This window comes from Bombina bombina, chromosome 1, assembly GCF_027579735.1.
Source record: "Bombina bombina isolate aBomBom1 chromosome 1, aBomBom1.pri, whole genome shotgun sequence".
Classification (NCBI taxonomy): domain Eukaryota; kingdom Metazoa; phylum Chordata; class Amphibia; order Anura; family Bombinatoridae; genus Bombina; species Bombina bombina.
Genome location: NC_069499.1, coordinates 984,211,805 through 984,232,687, shown reverse-complemented (window position 1 = coordinate 984,232,687; position 20,883 = coordinate 984,211,805). Strand labels below are relative to the sequence as shown.

Sequence of the window (20,883 nt, the reverse complement as noted above, 5' to 3'; positions counted from 1 at the left end):
CAACGGGGTTCATGCCCTACTGCAAAATGCGTTTCTTGTAGATAGATGATGTTACCACCCTGTCTATGTAGGTCTCTCATCACCATAGAGCGTTTAGCTGGGCTGTTCAGGCCTTTTGCATTTATAGAGATCAATTCTATGGGGCGAGATACTATTCCTAATCGCTGGTCCCCCATTTTTCTAATTTTTTCCAGGAGGGAAGAGTGGAGAGAAAAAAAAAAAAAAAAAAAAAAAGGGAAGTAGGGGGGGGATAGGGGTGGGGTAATGGGGAAGGTAAAGGGAACAAGGGAGTAGAGGGAGAGTAATAGAAAATAGATGAAGGTTAGAAGGATGAGGACGTGCTGACAGGAGTCTACAGATAATGAGTTACGTCACTAGAAAAAGAGATAAAAGGGAAAAAAAGAGAAAGAACCTCTTTGTGACAGTGCTCTGAGTGACAGACTCTGTGATCTAGATATAAACCTTCTCTGATATTGTACAGAAATCGATCTGTTAAGAAAGAACAGATAACAACAATAAACAGTAAAAGCAGGGGTAGTGTTCCCCGCCTACTTACACTACATATATATTCATTTGAAAAGATAAACAACAGTAATAAGTGCATTTAATGATTGCATTTTCATGACCTACCCTCCGTATCTCTATGTGTGATCTCTTGTGTTGAGTCTCCTGTCAGATGTCATGGGGGGACTTATTATGAGGTCAGTTTTCTATGTGTGGAAGCGGTACTTGTCCCTTCTGTAACTTGGTGATTTAGGTGATTGTTTTTTTTTTTTTTTTTTTTTTTTTTTTTTTTTTTTTTGGTGTTCTCAAAACCTGTGACCAACCATGTTGTCCTTGTCTAACTATGCGCTTGTTGGGTGTTTTCTGCTTCGAGTAGGCAAAAGTCGTCTATTAGGATTGATCGAAAGACATCTGAATAAAGGGAGGCCTACTTTCTGTAGCGCCTCTGCTCACTTCTGATTAATCGTAGGGGCTTGATAGCAATATTATACTAGGATATCCTCTCTCTCTACCTAAGTCTATGAATTTTAGGGGTCTGAGGAACATTTTTCCCTTTTACTCGCAGCTCCTAATGATTATTTAGATAAGCATGATTGTTACTCCCTACTTCTAAAAAGTGACCCAAATTGAGGGCCTCTGGAGATTGCTCCTGAAGGATCTCAATGTGGAACCGGTGATTTGTAACCCGCTGTGCTTTCATTGACAGTGTAATTTCTATTAGTCTCGTGCTAGCTGGTGTGTGCCCATTAGGCTATATGTTTTGATCTGTCTGAGTCAGGTGAGCTGTGTTTCAGTCAAATCTTACTAATAAACGGAGGTTGTGTGAATATAACTCCAGACTATAGCTTAGAGTCGAGAGGCAATATCAGGCAATAATTCAAACATGTATGAATACAACAGAACATTGTTAGTGCAAGAACCACTTACATTTATCTAGTACCGTTATCAGTATAATGTTTTGGACTAATCACCCTGGTTATGGTCAGGCTAATCCTGAGATAGATCTAAGCACATCTGCTCATAACTGTTTAGACTTATGGACTTGGTAGAGCTAGTTATATTAATATGTTCCACTCTAATTTTTGGATCTGAACCGTGAGCTATAAAATACAATTATTCATACATGAACAGTCATAACAGAACATCCTAAGTATATGGGAAACATGCATGCATCTATCATTGTTACCAGTATAGTTCTAAAGGTTGACCACAGGGGTTATAATCAATCAAGTCTTGAGGTAAATTAAAACACCATAAAGTCATAACTTATCTGAGATGATTCTCAATGTCCAGGAGCTTGCAGCCCAAGTTCAGGACTGATGTTAGGATAGGTAGGTCTCCACATCAAAATGACAAGGAAAAAGAATGTTCTTTATAATCCTTCAGTGGATTGTTACAAACCGCTGGGTTCTCCATCAGCTGGGCCCTCTGGGGCCGTGGGAGCCTTCACAGGAAGTCTTATGTTAAGATCCAGTGCCTGATTGAAGGAGGGAAGGTCAGCTGGGTTCTTGAGGACGTGTGTGACGTTGTTTCTTGTGACCATGAGGCTGGTAGGAAATCCCCATCTATATGGGATTCTGTTAGCTTTCAAGACAGAGGTAACAAATCTGAGATCTCTCCTCTTTTGGAGAGTAGTTGGGCTTAGATCTGAGTAAACTTGCAGCTCCACGCCTCTGAATTCTATATGTTGCTTGTTTCTAGCCAGTCTGAGCACGTCTTCTTTTTCTTTAAAGGATAGCAATTTTAAGATGATGTCTCTAGGTGGAGCCCGTCCAGGGGGTTTAGGGCGCAACGCCCTATGTGCTCTTTCAATCTGGATCTCAGGGCCTGCTATTTCATTTCTAAGATATTTGACAAAGTCTTGAATATATTCCTGAATATCAGGGGGTGCAATTGACTCTGGGACTCCTCGCAGTCTGAGGTTGTTCCTCCTACTGCGATTCTCAAGGTCTTCGATTCTATCTAATAACGTATGTACAGTGCTCTCTTGTGCTTGTAGAAAGCTGGCTTGATGCTGGAGGTCAGAACTGAGTGCCTCATGTTTTTCTTCTACCTGAGTAACTCTGCGGTCAACAGCTGTAATGTCTTGTTTAAGTTCATGAAACATAGATTTGAATTCCCTCATGGCCTCTTTTATATCTGCTTTGGAAGAAAGAAGCTTTATATCCTCTTTAGTCACACAGTTTTGGTGGGTAGACATTGTTTCAGAGTTATGAATCTGCGCTGTGACCCCTTTTTGATGTGTCTCAGGCCTCCCTAGGGGGGTTGCAGGATCGTTTGCTATTAAGAAGTTGTCCATTACTGTAGCTTGGGAATTCTTTGGCAGTCTGGCTTGTCTTCTATTAGACATTACATAGGCACCCTTATACTGATCTTTATGTGTCGAGAGTGGTATGACAGGCCCAGCAATTGGTGCTTACAGACAAGGATATCCCTGTGTAGTATCAGTGTATCAGGTTTCCTATGCGCGTGGTGCGCTTATCAATTTTGCGGCCAACACAGTTAAAGCTGCGACACCTCCACTGTTCCCTTGTAATAAGCCTCCCTCACAGGGCCCACACAGACAAGGATATCCCTGTGTAGTATCAGTGTATCAGGTTTCCTATGCGCGTGGTGCGCTTATCAATTTTGCGGCCAACACAGTTAAAGCTGCGACACCTCTACTGTTCCCTTGTAATAAGCCTCCCTCACAGGGCCCACACAGATAATAAAGTTCAATACCTTATTGATAGGAAACAGCGGTCCCTTCCACCACGTGGCCTTTCACAGATGTCTGGCTAGGCGATCTTGCTCGGGCCTATTCTGCTCTCAAACCAGGCCTCTATCACATTTGCTGCTCAGGATCACCGTTAAGGAGGCTGGTGTCCGGAGGGTGCAATCTCTTATTCGCGGCTTGTATGCAGGCTCACCTGGTTCACCGCCGCTTAAGACGGCTCCGGGATTGCAAAGGTACCGTACGACCCAGGTGCTATGTCGCTCCGTTCTTGATCCCCTGCTTCACCGGTAAGGGTCAGAGCTGCTCAGGGGTGTCTGTGTGTAGCCGCTACCTCCATATGCGTTCAGGCCCAGTAATGGCGGCGCCGCGATCAGGTGCGGCTAAACGGTGTTGCAAGTAGCCACAGAGTTATTGAAGGTGTCTCAAAGTAGAGGATTAGTGTTAGGATGTTAGAAAATGCAGAATTCTGTTTAAGTTTATAAAGTATATGCACTTATTTTAGTGTAAGCTCGGCAGGGACATCAGAGCTTAATTAGAAAGCAGCCATGTTCAGCTATGGCCAGGCTCCGCCCGATATCTCACTATTTTTGACTTTTCTGAGCCTGTCAAGTCCTTCTTTTGACCCATTTTGCCAAAGGAAAGGAAGTTGCCTAATAATTATGCACACCTGATATAGGGTGTTGATGTCATTAGACCACACCCCTTCTCATTACAGAGATGCACATCACCTAATATGCTTAATTGGTAGTAGGCTTTCGAGCCTATACAGCTTGGAGTAAGACAACATGCATAAAGAGGATGATGTGGTCAAAATACTCATTTGCCTAATAATTCTGCACTCCCTGTAGATATGTGAATGTATATATATGATGATAGTGTAACTATAAAAATATCAAATCCAAGTCACATGGTATAAACTCTATTTGCTATAAGGTGATATATATAAATCTAATGGCCAGATTGGTAGGCTAATAAAAAGAGAGGAAATCAGTCCTATTTGGATAATTTAAAAAGTATCCTGAGCCTGAATGAATTATTGGGTTCAAATGATCAGATATTAAATGCAGCTAAGTCCACACATTCATTAAGACCATCTGGTGCTAACGTGTGTATTGTGTATTGTGTGTATCCAATAGGTCTCTCTACGACGCAAACTGAGAAAAGGATTGTGACTATTTCGAGAGATTTGCTCAATAGGTATTATTGATAGTGTTTTTGCACTTCCTTTGTGTGAAAAAGCACAATGTCTCGAGAGGCTGTGTTTCAGGTATTTTCTCTTAATGTTGTAAGTGTGTTCACTCCAACGTTTCTTGATGGCGTGGCTCTTGCACCCTACATATTGAGCCCCACACAGGCAGCTCACCAGATAAATGACATAAGTCGATTCACAAGATAACCTCTTATTGATTTTGAATTGTTCCCCTGTTTGATGAGAGGAGAATAAATTGGTACCACTTTTGACGACTTTACACATATTGCATTTACGCTTCATGCATTTAAATATTCCATTTTGAGGAATAAAGTTGCCCCAAAAAATCTTTTTTTGGCCTAGCAGATGGTTATAACATACAGCCTTGTCTCTTACAATCTTGCTAGGGGCTAGTTTGTTTTTAAGGGTAGGTGCCCTTCTATAGACTATCCTAGGTTTAGAGGGAATGAGTTTTTTAAGATGAGGATCATCACAGATAATGGGCCAATGTTTTGTTATGATTTGCTGAATCTCGCGATAATTGCTGTTGAAACCAGTGATAAATAACGGTGTCTTGTTGTACTTCTCAATTGTTCTTTCTTTCATCATCCTTGTTTGGTTCTTGTTTGATGTTAAATATATGTTCCTCTCATCTTGTAATGCTCTAAGGTATCCTTTTTGGATCAAATCCAAAAGATTACCTTTCTCCAAGAATCTATCCTTCAGGATTAGGGATTGTTTCTTGTAGCTTTCAACGGTGCTACAGTTGCGTCTTATTCGTCTAAACTGCCCGTAGGGCACGTTTTTCTTCCAACTCATATAGTGGTTACTGGTGAAATTTAGAAAACTGTTACAATCAACTTTTTTAAAAAAAGTTTCAGACATAATTGTACCGTCGATAGAAAAAGATAATGATAAGTCCAAAAATTCAATCCTGTTAGATTGGATGTTTGAAGTAAATTCCAGATCAAACTCATTAGCATTGAGTGATGAAATAAAGATTTTAGCTTCTTCGTAACTTCCCCTAAACAAAACAAGAAGGACTCGCACCCATAGGAGACCCATAAATGTGGGTCTCTTCAAATTTGCCCATATACAAGTTGGCAAAGCTGGGTGCGAATCTGGTGCCCATGGCCGTACCTTTGACCTGAAGATAGTGTTGTCCCTGATAAAGAAAGTAATTATGATGTAGTATGAAGTAAATTATTTCGCTAATAAATTTTTGTTGTCTTAGTGGCATGTATATATCAGTGGCCAAGTATGATTGAATGACCGACAGCCCCTTAGCATGTGGGATGTTGGAGTAGAGCGAGCTCACATCGCTGGTAATCCACCATAGCTCATTATCAGTTTTTTTGATACCTAAATTATTTAGTTTATTTAAAAGATCTGTAGAGTCCCTGATAAATGAGGGTAGATTGATAACATGTTTTTGTAAGAAGGAATCTATATAAGCAGAGAGATGGTCAGTTAGACTGTCAATACCTGCCACAATTGGGCGGCCAGGGGGGTGAGATGTATTTTTGTGAATCTTAGGCAAGTGGTAGTAAAATGCTACGCAAGGATTTTTAGGATAAAGATATTCTTTCTCCTTCTTAGATATGATGCCCTCATCAAATCCTTCTTTAAGGAGTGAGTAAAGTTGTTTTTGATATACAGGGGTAGGTTCTTTCGCTAAAAGTTTGTAATAACTCTCGTCTTTCAAGATCTTATCAGCTTCGATCTATTTTGGAGGACAATGCCCCCTCCTTTGTCCGCCTGGCGTATTATGATATTTGTATTCAGAGAAAGTGATTCAAGAGCTTGACGTTCACCAGGACTTAGATTGTGTCTGTATTTGGTTTTTTTAGACAGTTTTTCCAGATCTTTTAGTACCATTGATTGGAAAATGCTAATGTGCGAATTTCTCACACGGGGGGGATTAAAGTTGGATTTGGGCTTAAAGTCTGTTTGTATATATTTCTCATTGAGTTGTTGTAGTAATGTATCAGGTTCAAATGTAATTAAACCATCTCTCAGATGTTTATCCATAGAATCCAAGACAATAGGTAAGCTATCAATATACCAGGCAATTCCTCTCTGAACAAGGAACACAGTGACCCCAGACGATCGTTTCTGCCTTCATTGGGCTTCGTCAGTGAAGTATAGCAGTATTCCTCTAAGCACACTGAGCAAGGAGTCCACGTCTGGTTGCCCCTTTTTTCCTTAGGGAGACTAAATACACACAGAGAGAAGCGCACTCACAGGAACAAACAACCAGCTCAATACCATTGTTAACCTGTTCTATGGTGATTTACTACCTGGGTGCAGCATCTTTTTAGCCTTTTTGTGCATATGCTGTAGTAAAACAGTAATAACATTTACTAGAAGCATTTTTACTACTGGAAGTTTATTTTAAAAATGCTTCTATTTCAAAGTGAAATGCACCCATGCACATTTCATTTTTACCTTTCTATCCCTAATAAACTTAGGATGTTTTTTTAAAAACAGTTTTGCTTATACTTTCTCATCTATCTGCCCCCACACCCATGTTTTTAGTTTAATTTATACAAGCAGATGTGAAACATGAACTATGTAATAGCCCTTCCCTGGTCCAGTGGAAGAGATGGTCATCATTACCCATATCCCCAAATCATAGAAGAAAATCAGATTCATAATTAAAAAAAGAAGCTGATCTTCTTCTTTCAACTGACATGTCCCTTTAGATGGTACAAATATGGAGAACTCTGTTAGACTCCCCTTTCTCCTTACCAATATCTCTTTGGTGGTTAGGACTACAGGTGGTTGTCATTTATCTATTTATTACCTGTTTCTTAGAGTGACATGTGACCACTCATTTGAAAGTGCAATGTTTTTCCTTTCACATGAGTTATACTAAGTCACTTCAGGTGCTGTGTGGTCAAGATATGGGCTCCATAAAAGGCCCTCTCCAGACACCATAAGCATTGAGGAAGTGCTTGCACCATTTAACCCTTCCCCATCGTGTATGACAACTTTGTGCAGTGCCATGATGAAGCAAATTTGATATTGGAAGTAAAATGGAAAGTTGTTTAAAATTGTATGTTCTATCCAAATCATGAAAGAAAATTTGGGGGCTTCCTGCCCCTTTAAGTCTGTGGAAGAAAAGCAGAGGATACTCACTTCTTGATGTTGCTCAGCAATAAAGAGGTTAATATTGCTGCAAGTATCCACAGCAGCCCCTCCAAACTCACTACTGCAACTGGCAGTCTTCAGCTCCAGTTGATGACGTCAGACGCCAACCAGGAAAAAACTTTGAGTACACAGGCAGGGTGCAACACACCCTAAAAGCAGCGAACCAAGCTGCAAAACTGACAGTAAAAAACAGGACCAGCTTCACAACAGTGGTACGAAAAAACAAAATAATATTTATTATAAGCACAACGTACAGTACACACAATGGACAGAGTCACAGTCTAACATGTTTCGCACCCCTAACAGGTGTGATCCTGTAGCCTCCTTAAAAAGGAGTATACAGCTTACCACCTGATTTAACCCCTTAATCATCTAAGTGTCTACAATGAACATTAAAAACAACAAAATGATGATTTGATGATTAAATATACATATGATTCTTGCTAGCTCATGAAAGCAAATTAAAGTGGTGATACATTGTAACAGTACATTACTTCTATGAACATATTAATTCCATAATAACATATAAATGTTTCAAAATTGGAATAAATATACATAGCATATTACAAAATACCTCATCACATCAAATTAAATTCATTACACATAATAGCTGATATCCCATTCAAGATTTAACCCCAATGGGGTCCTGGTTTTAAGTTTGTATATCCAGTATAATTGCTTCTTATCAAGGATCTTATATGGAGTCTTATGTGGAGTCTTTGTCATAATTTTTTACATTGTGTAAAAAAGTTGTTTTGCAATTGGCATAAAGTTTATATCATAAATCAGATTATCCACTGTTGATCTAAACTGCTTAGACACCTCTATCATGTTACAGGTTAAACATGTCCTGGTTCCACATCTGAAACTGCCATTACTCCTTAACCATGAATGGCCTCCTTTCTGTTTTAAATCTGAGACCATACTGGGTGCTAATTTCGATGCTAATGTAATGATACAAATCTACATTGACCCATCACATCCTTTAACACATTATCACATCCAAGTAATGGAAGATTTATTTTCAGAATTTTAACTATTTAAGGGGACTGACTTGTATACTCTGTAGTGCATACTACACTATCCCTCTCTAGTTCATTCTCTCTCCTTTTTGTTTTTCTGCAATCAGAGCTATATAATGAGCTAATTTCCATTCTTATTTCTTCTAATTTCACGCAGTCATATCCCCTAGAAGTAAGCCTATTTGCAAGCTCTTCTGATATAAATAAATACCTGTATCATTGGTATTCCGCCTTAGTCTTTTAAACTGACCCCTTGGTATGACACGTACAAGGTGAGGTGGGTGACATGAACTAGCATGAAGGATAGTATTACCTGCACTTGGCTTTCTGAGCATTTTGGATACTACTTTATTCTCCACCACATCACCCTGCAATGTCACATCCAAGAAGTCAATTTCCTCAGAATTATTATTTCCCACAAATTTAATACACATATCATTGTTATTAAAGTGAATGTAAATTTATATGATAAAGTGCCCGATTTTTAAAAATCCGATTAAAAACAGGGACACTTTAATTAATCAAAATTTACATTTCACTTGTGTTGTGAAAATACTTACCTTTTAATCTTGACAGCCGCTGCATCGCTTCCCCCGCCTGTCGCAAAGCCTCTTCCCGGGTCTAAAATGAGGAATCCAGCTTCCTCCAATCACGGCGTTGAATCAGACATTGATTCCCCCGGGGGGAATCCATGATTGGAGGATGACCGATCCGTCATTTCTGACGTATGAAGAGGCTTGCGATGACCGGGGGAATCACTGGAGCGGCAATCAAGATTAAAAGGTAAGTATTTTCACAACACAAGTGAAATGTAAATTTTGATGAATTAAAGTGCCCCTGTTTTTAATCGGATTTAAAAAAAAACGGGCACTTTATCATTTAAATTTACATTCACTTTAAGAAAAGAAAGAAACTGATCAAAACTATTTACATCAAAAAGTTCATCCATGATTAAAATGAGATCATTGATGAATCTCTTGTAAAACAGGATTCTATCTGTGTAGGCACTACAAGAGTTATTATATATGTATCTTAGTTCCCAGTATCCAACTAACAAATTGGTGAATGATGGGGCATACTTCGCCCCCATCGCCATTCCACAGCATTGTAGATAATAATTATTGTTAAACATTAGGAAATTGTGTGTCAACAAGAACTCAAGTATCAAGCAAATATATCTCAGTGTCAGAATCATAGTTCGAAAATCTATTTAGCGAATAGCAAACTGCCTGTATGCCTAAAGTGTGTGGAATAGAGGTATACAACGATGATACATCTACCACTACCCACGAGTAACCCTCTTGCCACTTAAAATCGCTTAGACTTGTTAATAAATGATATTATTGCTGGTTTGAGCCCTCAATTAACTTATTTTCTTTTCTATTTTTCTTCACTTGGTGGAGGTATGTTTCTAATTCTCAAGGGTGTGATTTTGCATTATAATTAATAAAGAGTATTGCATTTTTATCATAAAACACACCTTTTGTTATTGAACTATTTACAAATTGTCATTTAATCAAGAGAAGGGTTAGTTTGCATATAACATAAAACTGTAGATTATGTAGCACACATTACGTATATAAAATATTTATCTATCTATGTTAAATGTGGGAATTCCATTTTATGGGAAAGCTTTATTGTGTTACAAGACATGCAAACTATATCAATTATGTAGCTATATTTGTATTTAACAATAACAAGCTTTAGATTGTATGTGCTTTGGAGCAGTGTCCTGCTCCTTGTATTTATTTAATTCTTGTTTATTTCTTTTTTTCAACCTGAATTATTTTTATTGCTTCCTCTACTCAACACTATAGAATTTGCAGGCACTTCACTCATGAATGATGACAATAATAATTAATATAATAATAATAACAACAAAGACAAGCTAGCTCATCTAAGTAGTAGCATTGGAGTAAGAACGCCTTACAACTCTCCCAGTGGGTCTGTACCTTTAATGCTATGTAAAAAGATTGCTTACAATGTCAGGTATTCCAGAAAACAGCAGGTTGGATCCCATGATATACAGTCTTGGTGAGGGCTGGTACAACTCTCCACTTGTATTAGGGAATCTGTGGAATCTGTAGACATTCCAAGAGAGGAATGAAAAATGACTACATGATTGTGAGCTCACTTGTGTCTGTCTTCTCTCTTTCAGCTCCTGGGGTTTGTGTATGCCTGTTATGTTACCAGCATCTTCACTGAAGAGGAGGACAGTTGTAAGTGTTTGTAGTCTGGAAGGGTACAGATTTATGGGTGCAGCTTGAAAACAGATGTCCCTTTTCAAAGGTTATGGCAACTAGGGAAGCTGTGAGATATTCTTCACTAATGCAGTTGCTTAGAAGTAAATACAGTTGAATTTAAAGAGACATAAAACCCACATTTTCATTCATGATTCAGATAGAAGATACAATTTTAAACTGCTTTGCAATGTAGTTCTATTATTACATTTTCTTTGTTTCTTGTTATCCTTTGTGGAAAAGCAGGAAGGTAAATTCAGGAGTGTGCACATATCTGCAGCACTAGATGGCAGTAGTTTTTCAACAATGTTATACATTAGCAAAAGCACTAGATGGCAGCTCTATTTCCGGTTATGTAGTGCTGCAGACATGTGCATGCTACCTATCTAGATCTCTTCAGCAAAAAATATCATGAGAACAATACAAATTTGATCATAGAATTAAATTGGAAACTTTTTTTAAAATTGTATTCTCTATCTGAATTAGAAAAGAAACATTTAGGGTTTTATGTTCGTTTAAGTTTTTTATTACATCCTTTATGCAATGCGTGAAGTACATTAAACAAGAGGTTTTTAAGTTTTGGAGGTAGAAAAATACATTATAAGTTAGGTAATTGAAGTTTCTAAGACCATCCACCAAAGATGCAGAGAAGTCATTTTCTTGGGTATGAAGTATAAAATGTAACTCTAACTAACTAATTCAAACCAGTGGGATCTAGTCACAGTGTCTAAAATGCTTAACATAAATTTGACTACATTTATCTTATAGACATCCTCAAACTGATATGCTGGCTGAGCATCATGGGAAATGTAGTTCCGAAACCTCTGGAGGGACAAGTTTGAGGATGTCTGCTTTATCTAAATGTATTATGTGACTAATGTCACTGGCTGCTGTCACTAAGCCTGTAAAGCAATAATTTAATTTAGGTCAATGGCCTTAGATTCCGCATTTACATATCCTAAAATTGACCTTTTCTGCCTTAAAAAAACATATACATTTTAGAAATTTAAAAACCCACCGTACTTGTCATTAATAGCCTCTATCAGTTTATTAAAAGATTGTGGTTAACGTAAAGGAAAGAGAAACTTTTAAAATGGCAAAAATATACTTCAATTCTGATTGTGCTGTAAGAGACAAGATGTTAGTGTCAGTTTAAAACTTTTTTTTTTTATGTAGGTTTGTAGTTATAGTAAGTGCCTTTACCCACAGTCCTTTGCCAGGAAGGAATCTGCAATTGATTATCTTGTTCCCCTTTTCAGACAGACAACTTTTTATTTTGCAAAGCACACACTGACTGATTCAACACTGAAATATATACCCCAGTTCAGAATCAAGTGGGTGGCCAAACACATGTGAAAACTACCACCTGCTATTCAAAATAGTCTATATGGCAGCAGTTTCTCACGTATGTGTGGTACATCCGTGGCTCATCTCCAGGTGTGTGTTTTGTTGCAGAAAACCATACGGCCTAACAATTTGTCAAAAAAGTGGTGGCAGTGTGTCTTCCACATGCCTAAACATGGCTTAAAAGTTCTCCAGCTCTCTGCCTGAGAACCCGTTAAAAATCCACATCAAAGCTGTACCCAATGTCTGCGAGCACAGCACATACTCAAACTTCTCAATAGCATTCCCCACACCTACCCAGGTTGGTAACTTTGGGATCAGCGTTACAGGGAATGCTCTGCAAGATGTGGTTGTCCTGTGTCTCTTGACAGCTGGAACACCTTGTGAAACTACTATTTTTGATTGCCCTATGGTGGAATGGTATTATGTAGCTTGGTTTTTAGAGGGAGACATTTATAACATTTAGTGTTATGGTCCCCTGTGGGAGGGTTGTTAAAGCTGCAGGTGGACTAGGTGATGCAGAGAAAGGCTTGTGTAGAAGTGCTGACGGAGTTAACAAAGCACAAGTAGCAGCATCTGAAGCATGGCCATTCATGTTATTGTACCATACACACAACCTGTGCCAGCCATGAGCAGTGTTATGTTATTTATATGGCATTAGTACAGCAAGAGGGGGGAACATCCGGGGCTCTGTGTAATGTTCAAGGCAGTCAACATGCTGTTTTTTTTTTATTAAAGGCAGTAAACAGTCGCTTATACATGACGTTAGATGTTATGTATTTCTGTCAATCTGCTGCATCATCTCAGCAGCTTGATGAGCCTTGCTCTTCTCCATTTTCAGAATTTCAGCAGCTACTGGTCCCACCCTCAGCTGAGGGCTTGTGCAGAAGTGCGTCAGAGATATCAGCCGACTGAGTAAACTTATTTATTTACTACTATGGGTGCATACAAATCATGTGTTTTGTTGCTTTTTTATTTTAGTACAAATACATGGGTAGCTTTACCTGCTTGGACCAATATTACAATAATGGGTCACTCAGTCAGGTCATCTTTTTTTTATTCTGAGTGATAATGATTAACTAGATAAGTGGTACTTAGTGGGTCACCATCCTATTATGACTGGATCATACATAGAAGTTACAGATGTATCATGCCCAACAGGTAATGGGCTGTCTTTACACTGTGAACACAACTTAATGGAAGCTTTAAACTTGCATATTTGTCAACCAATAGAGTGGTGGAAGTTAATTGTGGGAGCAATTATTCAGGGTTCAGTTATGGACAAACATACATGTTTTGTTAATTGCATGTATTTTAAACATGTTTGTATTCCTTCATGGCAAAGGGCTGTGTAAAGTTATATATTATTCAACTTAGTTCCTACATTAGTAATAAGGGCACTGTATCTCCATACTTTTGAATTATATTTCCCTTTTAAATTACAGCAATACCTATTAATGACCCACAATATCAAGGCATATTGAATGATTGAATGCTTTCTGGTAGTGGGACATACTTGGTACTAATACCACAGGATTATTTAGGAAATGTAATATGTATCATAAGATATAGATTTCACTGAAATGTCTGGTATGTATGCACAACTGGGTTAAATATTTCCCAGCAGGAAGTTATGGATCCACTCATCCTTCCCTGTAGATTGTCCCACAAATCACATTATATATTATACATGGGATTGCATATTAGATTGTATTCCTGCTTATGATACAATACAGTATGACCCCCTCCCCCGCTATATGCAACCCAGGATCCATCCAAACCTAGTACACACAGCTTTCCTTCTTGCCTGCAGAAATCTGGGTTATTCAGATGACATTCACAAAACCCCACATGGCGCTACTACTGCCTGCAAAATACCATGCTGTGCAATCTATATATGCCTACAGCTCTGTGGGGTTTTGGCTTGACAGTATGAGATTCAGAATTTTCTCAGAATCAGACTAATCTATATCTAGAGCATGGCAAGCCTAAAGAACAGACTGCAGTACAAGCTAAACTGGCTAATGAGCAGAGCCTCATTCCACCCCATCCCCCTGCTGTATAGCACATAAATGACATCACTCCATTAGATTGTGACAGTGCTGCCAGCCCCCTCCTGTGTTTGCAGTGTGATCTGCTTTCCAGCATTTCCCAGAAGACTGTGCATTGCACTTCACAGATTGGTGACCTATAACTAGTTTTCAATGGTTAATATACACCTGCAATATTTTTATTTATGTTGTTTTTTTTGTTTTTTGTTTTTTTGTTTTTTGCTCTAAACCCTTCCCTCCCTTTCATGCATCATCACTTCATGTACCTGCATGTTCTTCCCACACGTCCTCATTTCATTGGCTTTATTTTTCTTTTGGCTGTTCGTTTCTTTCAGTTGATTTCATTGGTGGATTTGATCCATTTCCCCTCTACCATATCAATGAAAAACCCAGCAATCTTCTGTTCAAGCAGAGTTACTTGTAAGTATTTGCAGGACATGGAAGTATGACAGAGAAGCTCTGCTTGTACCTTATTGGAAGAGCTGTAAGTCCTGCTCGGCCAGAAATATGCTGCAAAGACCATGTGTTATAACATCTTCATACATTCTCTTGGGATAATGAGTCAGTGATGATTAATTATAGATGAGTGTGTTTGATATTTGCTCTGTATTTAAAGTGACAAATGAAATGTTGGTAGCACGACTTCTAAGTAGGCAGGTCATTTTTTTTAACATTATATATTACAGAATTATTTAATGAAAAAAGTAAAAAAAAATACAATTCATTGTGTTACAATCCAATGCATGTACAAAACCTAAAATACATATTATTTGATTTCAAAATCCTTGAGATGTGTTACTTATAGCAAATAAAACTCTGGCACATACAGCATTTTATAATAACTAACCAGTGATGAGACAAAAGTCTAATTCTAAGCTTTGGTTCTGTTTTTTATTGAACAAATCCAAGAGAGGATAATAGAACATGTGACTGGTGATGGATAGAGTTGTGTAGTGAATTCATCTCCTGCCATTTATGATGGAGTGGTAAAGCTCAACAGGGGAATTCATTAGCAAGTCTTGGGTTTGAAATTAAGTATTGATCTTTTCATACCTGGCAAGTAAACATTGCAGCTCTTCTTCATGGATATGTTATAAATTATATATGAGGTCCCTTTGTCATATTCTCCCTCTGTGTCCTCATTAATTCATTTTTTACGTTGTATTGCAAATACAAATACTGTAGATTTAAAATCGCTGATGAATAAGCATTATTCAAATGAAAAAGCAGCTCGCATTTGTGATTTATAGAACAAAAGTATTTATTTAATTCATTCACTTATATGAGTAAGTTGTAAGCAGGGAAACATTTAGTGCCAAACAGAAAAGTTCTTCATTGACAACACGATTTCTGATTTTCCTTTGCTAGGTATGTAAAATATATTATTAGCTCAATACTTCTGTGCTCCATTATCTGTAGCGGCTGGACTACTTTACTAAGGTGTGTCTTACAGAGGGGTTTTGTTAGAATCTCACTCTAAGATACCCTGAAAAGACTATGGGGCCTAGTTATCAAGCCGTCAACCTCAAATACGCTGGAATTCCGCAGCGTATTTGTGGCGAGGCTGATTCGCCTTAGTTATCAAGCCCTAGACACCGGCAAAAGTAGAATTTAGTGACGTAAGCTTCGATCCGCCGGACTCAGTCCGACACAGATCGATTCTTACGTCACTCCAGATGTTCCGCACCCAAGTGCGGCACCATCTGACTACTTTTGCTAGTTATCAAAAAACTAGCAGGTACGCTCGGCACTTTTCCAGCCCTGGAGGCGGCGGATCCCATAGGAATCAATGGGAGTCTGGCCATAGCGAAAGTTCATGTTCGCTGCTGCCCGACATCCCATTGATTCCTATGGGAGCTGTCTACACCTAACACCTTAACATGTACCCAGAGTCTAAACACCCCTAATCTGTCCCCCCCTACACCGCCGCAAATAAATAAATGTATTCCCCCCTAAACCGCCGCTCCCGGAGCCCACCGCCACTCTAATAAACTGATTAACCCCTAAACCGCCGCTCCCGGAGCCCACCGCCACTCTAATAAACTGATTAACCCCTAAACCGCCGTTCCCGGAGCCCACCGCCACTCTAATAAACTGATTAACCCCTAAACCGCCACTCCCGGAGCCCACCGCAAGCTATAATAAATATGTATTAACCCCTAAACTGCCGCTCCCAGACCCCGCTGCCACCTACATGATACCTATTAACCCCTATCCTGCCCCCCCCTATACCGTCGCCCTCTATAATAAAGTTATTAACCCCTATCCAGCCCCCCACTACACCGCCGCCACTGTAATAAAATTACTAACCCCTAAACCTAAGTCTAACCCTAACCCTAACACCCCCTAACTTAAATATTAATTAAATAAATCTAAATAATATTTCTCTTATTAAATAAATTAATCCTATTTAAAACTAAATACTTACCTTTAAAATAAACCCTAATATAGCTACAATATAAATAATAATTATATTGTAGCTATCTTAGGATTTATTTTTATTTTACAGGCATCTTTCAATTTATTTTAAATAGGTACAATTACTAAATAAAAACTAACCGAAGTTACAATTACACCTAACACTACACTATACTTAAATAAATTATTCCTATTTAAAAAAAATTTGGGAACACTAGTGGATAGGTGGAGTACGGACTTGAGTAGGGAAGGCCTACCAGAAATAATTCTGCAAAGCTTAGAGAATGTGAGAAGGGCGACCCTATCCATGACATTTAGAGAGTCCCAGTTCAGAATGCTACACAGGGATTACCTGACTCCCCGAAGGACATCTAAATGGAATCCTATGGTAGTGAATGAATGTAGCAAATGTAGACTAACGGACCCTGATTTCCTTCACTATTTTTTTATGTGTCCGAGGATTGGACAGTTTTGGGGACGCATTGCTTACTGGATCAACAAGACCTTGTTGACAAGAGTCGAAATTGGAATAGAACAGGTATGCTTTTTGAATTGGGGAGAGCAGAACCCCAAAATGAACCCCTTACTAACGACAGTAATACTAGTTGCAAGGAAAGTTATACTGAAGGTCTGGACTGACAAAACAGCGCCCTCCTTTGTGACGTTTAGACACAGCCTCTTTAGGCAGCTTCTCATAGAACAAATAGACGCTAAGATGGACACTAACAAGCGCCTAAAACACTTTTTGAACAAATTGCGGGTTTATATAGTTACACTGAGTATTGACGACCAGAGGCGGATCTTGACCCCCTTTGCTCATACTGAACTCATGCTAACAGCCTCCCTGAGGGGTGAATGGGGATTTCTATACCAACAAATAGGCGATGGAAGGGGAGGGAGGGACTAAGACATACCAAGGCACTTTCCTGTTCTTTTTTTTTTTTTTTTCTCCCACCATCATCGGGGCCGGAGGGGTGACCACAAAGGTGTCACTAAAAGACATACTATTGTCAACAGTAGACTCAAACTAAAAGATTCTGTTTGTTATTATTTATAAAGTTAAATGAGGAGGAGGTATATTATAACCACCAATGAAGCTCAGTCACTAAGAACACAGAAAATTGTATGCTAAGTGAGACAATCCCTTGCTAAATATTGACACATGATATAATGGAATCTATTGTCTTCACCAATGATAAATTGCTAATTGTGTAATCTTTCTGTACATTTTGCTGTAAACCTTAATGATTGGTACACTTGAAATTGCAATGTTTGTAACATGTATATCACCTCGTTTATCCTCAATAAAAAGTTAATATTAAAAAAAAAATTATTCCTATTTAAAACTAAATACTTACCTGTAAAATAAACCCTAAGATAGCTGCAATGTAATTAATAATTACATTGTAGCTATTTTAGGATTTATATTTATTTTACAGGTAACTTGGTATTTATTTTAGCTAGTTAGAATAGTTATTAAATAGTTATTAACTATTTAATAACTACCTAGCTAAAAGAAATACAAAATTACCTGTAAAATAAATCCTAACCTAAGTTACAATTAAACCTAACACTACACTATCATTGCATTAATTAAATAAATTAGCTACAAATAACTACAATTAAATACAATTAAATAAACTAACTAAAGTACAAAAAATAAAAAAAATAAGTTACAAACATTTAAAACATATTACAACAATTTTAAGCTACTTACACCTAATCTAAGCCCCCTAATAAAATAACAATACTTTAGTTAGTTTATTTAATTTAATTTAATTGTAGTTGTTTGTAGCTAATTTATTTAATTAATGTAATGACAGTGTAGTGTTAGGTTTAATTGTAACTTAGGTTAGGATTTATTTTACAGGTAATTTTTTATTTCTTTTAGCTAGGTAGTTATTAAATAGTTAATAACTATTAGTAACTATTCTAACTAGCTAAAATAAATACCAAGTTACCTGTAAAATAAATATAAATCCTAAAATAGCTACAATGTAATTATTAATTACATTGCAGCTATCTTAGGGTTTATTTTAAAGGTAAGTATTTAGTTTTAAATAGGAATAATTTATTTAAGTATAGTGTAGTGTTAGGTGTAATTGTAACTTCGGTTAGTTTTTATTTTACAGGTAAATTTCTCTTTATTTTAACTAGGTAGCTATTAAATAGTTAATAACTATTTAATAGCTATTGTACCTAGTTAAAATAAATTGAAAGATGCCTGTAAAATAAAAATAAATACTAAGATAGCTACAATATAATTATTATTTATATTGTAGCTATATTAGGGTTTATTTTAAAGGTAAGTATTTAGTTTTAAATAGGATTAATTTATTAAATAATAGAAATATTATTTAGATTTATTTAATTAATATTTAAGTTAGGGGGGTTTTAGGGTTAGTGTTAGACTTAAGTTTAGGGGTTAATAATTTTATTACAGTGGCGGCGGTGTAGGGGGGGGCAGGATAGGGGTTAATAAGTTTAATATAGGTTGCGGCGGGGTCCGTGAGCGATGGTTTAGGGGTTAAACTATTTATTTAGTTGCGGCGAGGTCCGGGATCGGCAGGATAGGGGTTAATAAATTTATTATAGAGGGCGGCGGTATAGGGGGGGCAGGAGTTACTAGGTAGAATGTAGGTGGCGGCGGTGTCTGGGAGTGGCGGTTTAGGGGTTAATACATTTATAAGAGTTGCGGCGGTTTAGGGGTTAATAACTTTATTGAGTTGCGGGGGGCTCCGGGGGCGCCGGTATAGGGGGTAGAACAGTGTAGTTAGTGTGGGTGCTTAGTGACAGGCTAGCAATAAAGCTGTAAAAAAGCCGAAGAGCAGCGAGATCGGATGAGTGATAACTATCACAGTCTGCTGCTCATCCCCCAGTACTTGGTGCGCGGCTTTTTGACAGCTTTATTGATAACTTAGGCGAAATTTTGCAGGTCCGCGGCGGCGATGGTAGGCGAGCTTAGGCGGGCGTATTGAACCGGCGAAGGCAGGTAAAGTAGACACGTTGATAACTAGGCCCCTATATGTCAATAAAGTAATGAAGAACTACAGTTAAAGGGATATGAAACTCGTAATGTTTTCTTTCAGGATTCAGAGCATACATTTTTAAACAACTTTCTAATTTTCTTCTATCATCTATTCATGTTTAATTCTCTTAATATTATTTGCTGAAGGTGCAGCAATGCCCTACTGGACGCTAGCTAAACACATCTAGTCAGCTGATCACAAGAGGCAAATGTGTTCAGGTACCAATCACCAGCTAGTTCCCCCTAGTGTATGATATGATTATTTTATTTTTTTAACAATGGATACCAAGGGGTCGATTTATGAAGCAGCAGATGCTGCTGCTGACCCACTCCAGGTCCACCTGAAGCGGAAGTTAAGAAGCAGCGGTCGTAAGACTCTCCGCCCTCTGAGGCGGCGGACAGCAATCAGATGATCAGATATGATGGAGTTGATTGACACCCCCTGCTAGCGGCTGCGAATGTGCAGGGGGCAGCATTGCACAAGCATTTCACGAAAAATGCTTGTGCAATGACGCTGTCGGCATTTATCGATGTGCGGCGGACATGATACGCTACAACGGATCATGTCCACTCGGACTATAATAAATCAGCCACCAAGAGAACAAAGTACATTTGAAAATAGAAGTGAATTTAAAAGTGCCTTAACATTACATGCTCTATCTAAATCATGCTAGTTTTATTTTGACTTTCCTATCCCTTTAACTCTGTGCTCCTTATCCATTTTCTATACTTCTGAGCAATATCCAAATATCTAGTAGCTTCCTTTTTAACCTGTTTCATGCCAAAAGTTTGCAGAGTAGACTAAAACCAGTCCTCAAGTTCTATCAAAAGCATTGGTTTAGGATTATTGTTTCTGGAAGAGAATATCTGCATCTTCATACCCAATATCCTTCACAAACTTGGTGTCTTTTAGAAGGATCACAAAGAACTGGAATATCTGTATTTCTTTACCCAATATCCTTCACAAGCTTAGCATCTTTTAGATTAGAAGGATTACAGAGAACTGTAATATCTGTGATCTGCATTTTGCACATACTAGACATTTCATAATTATAGTGATGAAAACTTTAACAACCCTCTGTCACCCAATTTAGGAGTTTGCAGATTCTCGGCACTCATTGCCTATATTATCCATACCAGCTGTAGTGGGAACTACTTGTCTGTAAACACTCTTTTTCTTTATGTCAGGGTTTTTTCCCTGCTTTGTTTGCCATGTGC

The 20,883-nt window shown here is 38.1% G+C and overlaps 1 protein-coding gene across 1 annotated transcript in view; it reads left to right on the top strand.

Annotated features, from left to right (window-relative positions):
• Window positions 1-20,883, top strand: part of NKAIN4 (sodium/potassium transporting ATPase interacting 4) — a 114,274-nt gene that overhangs the window by 77,973 nt on the left and 15,418 nt on the right. Inside the window, exons 5-6 of the mRNA XM_053693119.1 lie at window positions 10,743-10,803; window positions 14,555-14,639. Of these exons, the coding sequence (XP_053549094.1) occupies window positions 10,743-10,803; window positions 14,555-14,639 (146 nt within the window). The remainder of the gene's footprint in view (window positions 1-10,742; window positions 10,804-14,554; window positions 14,640-20,883) is intronic.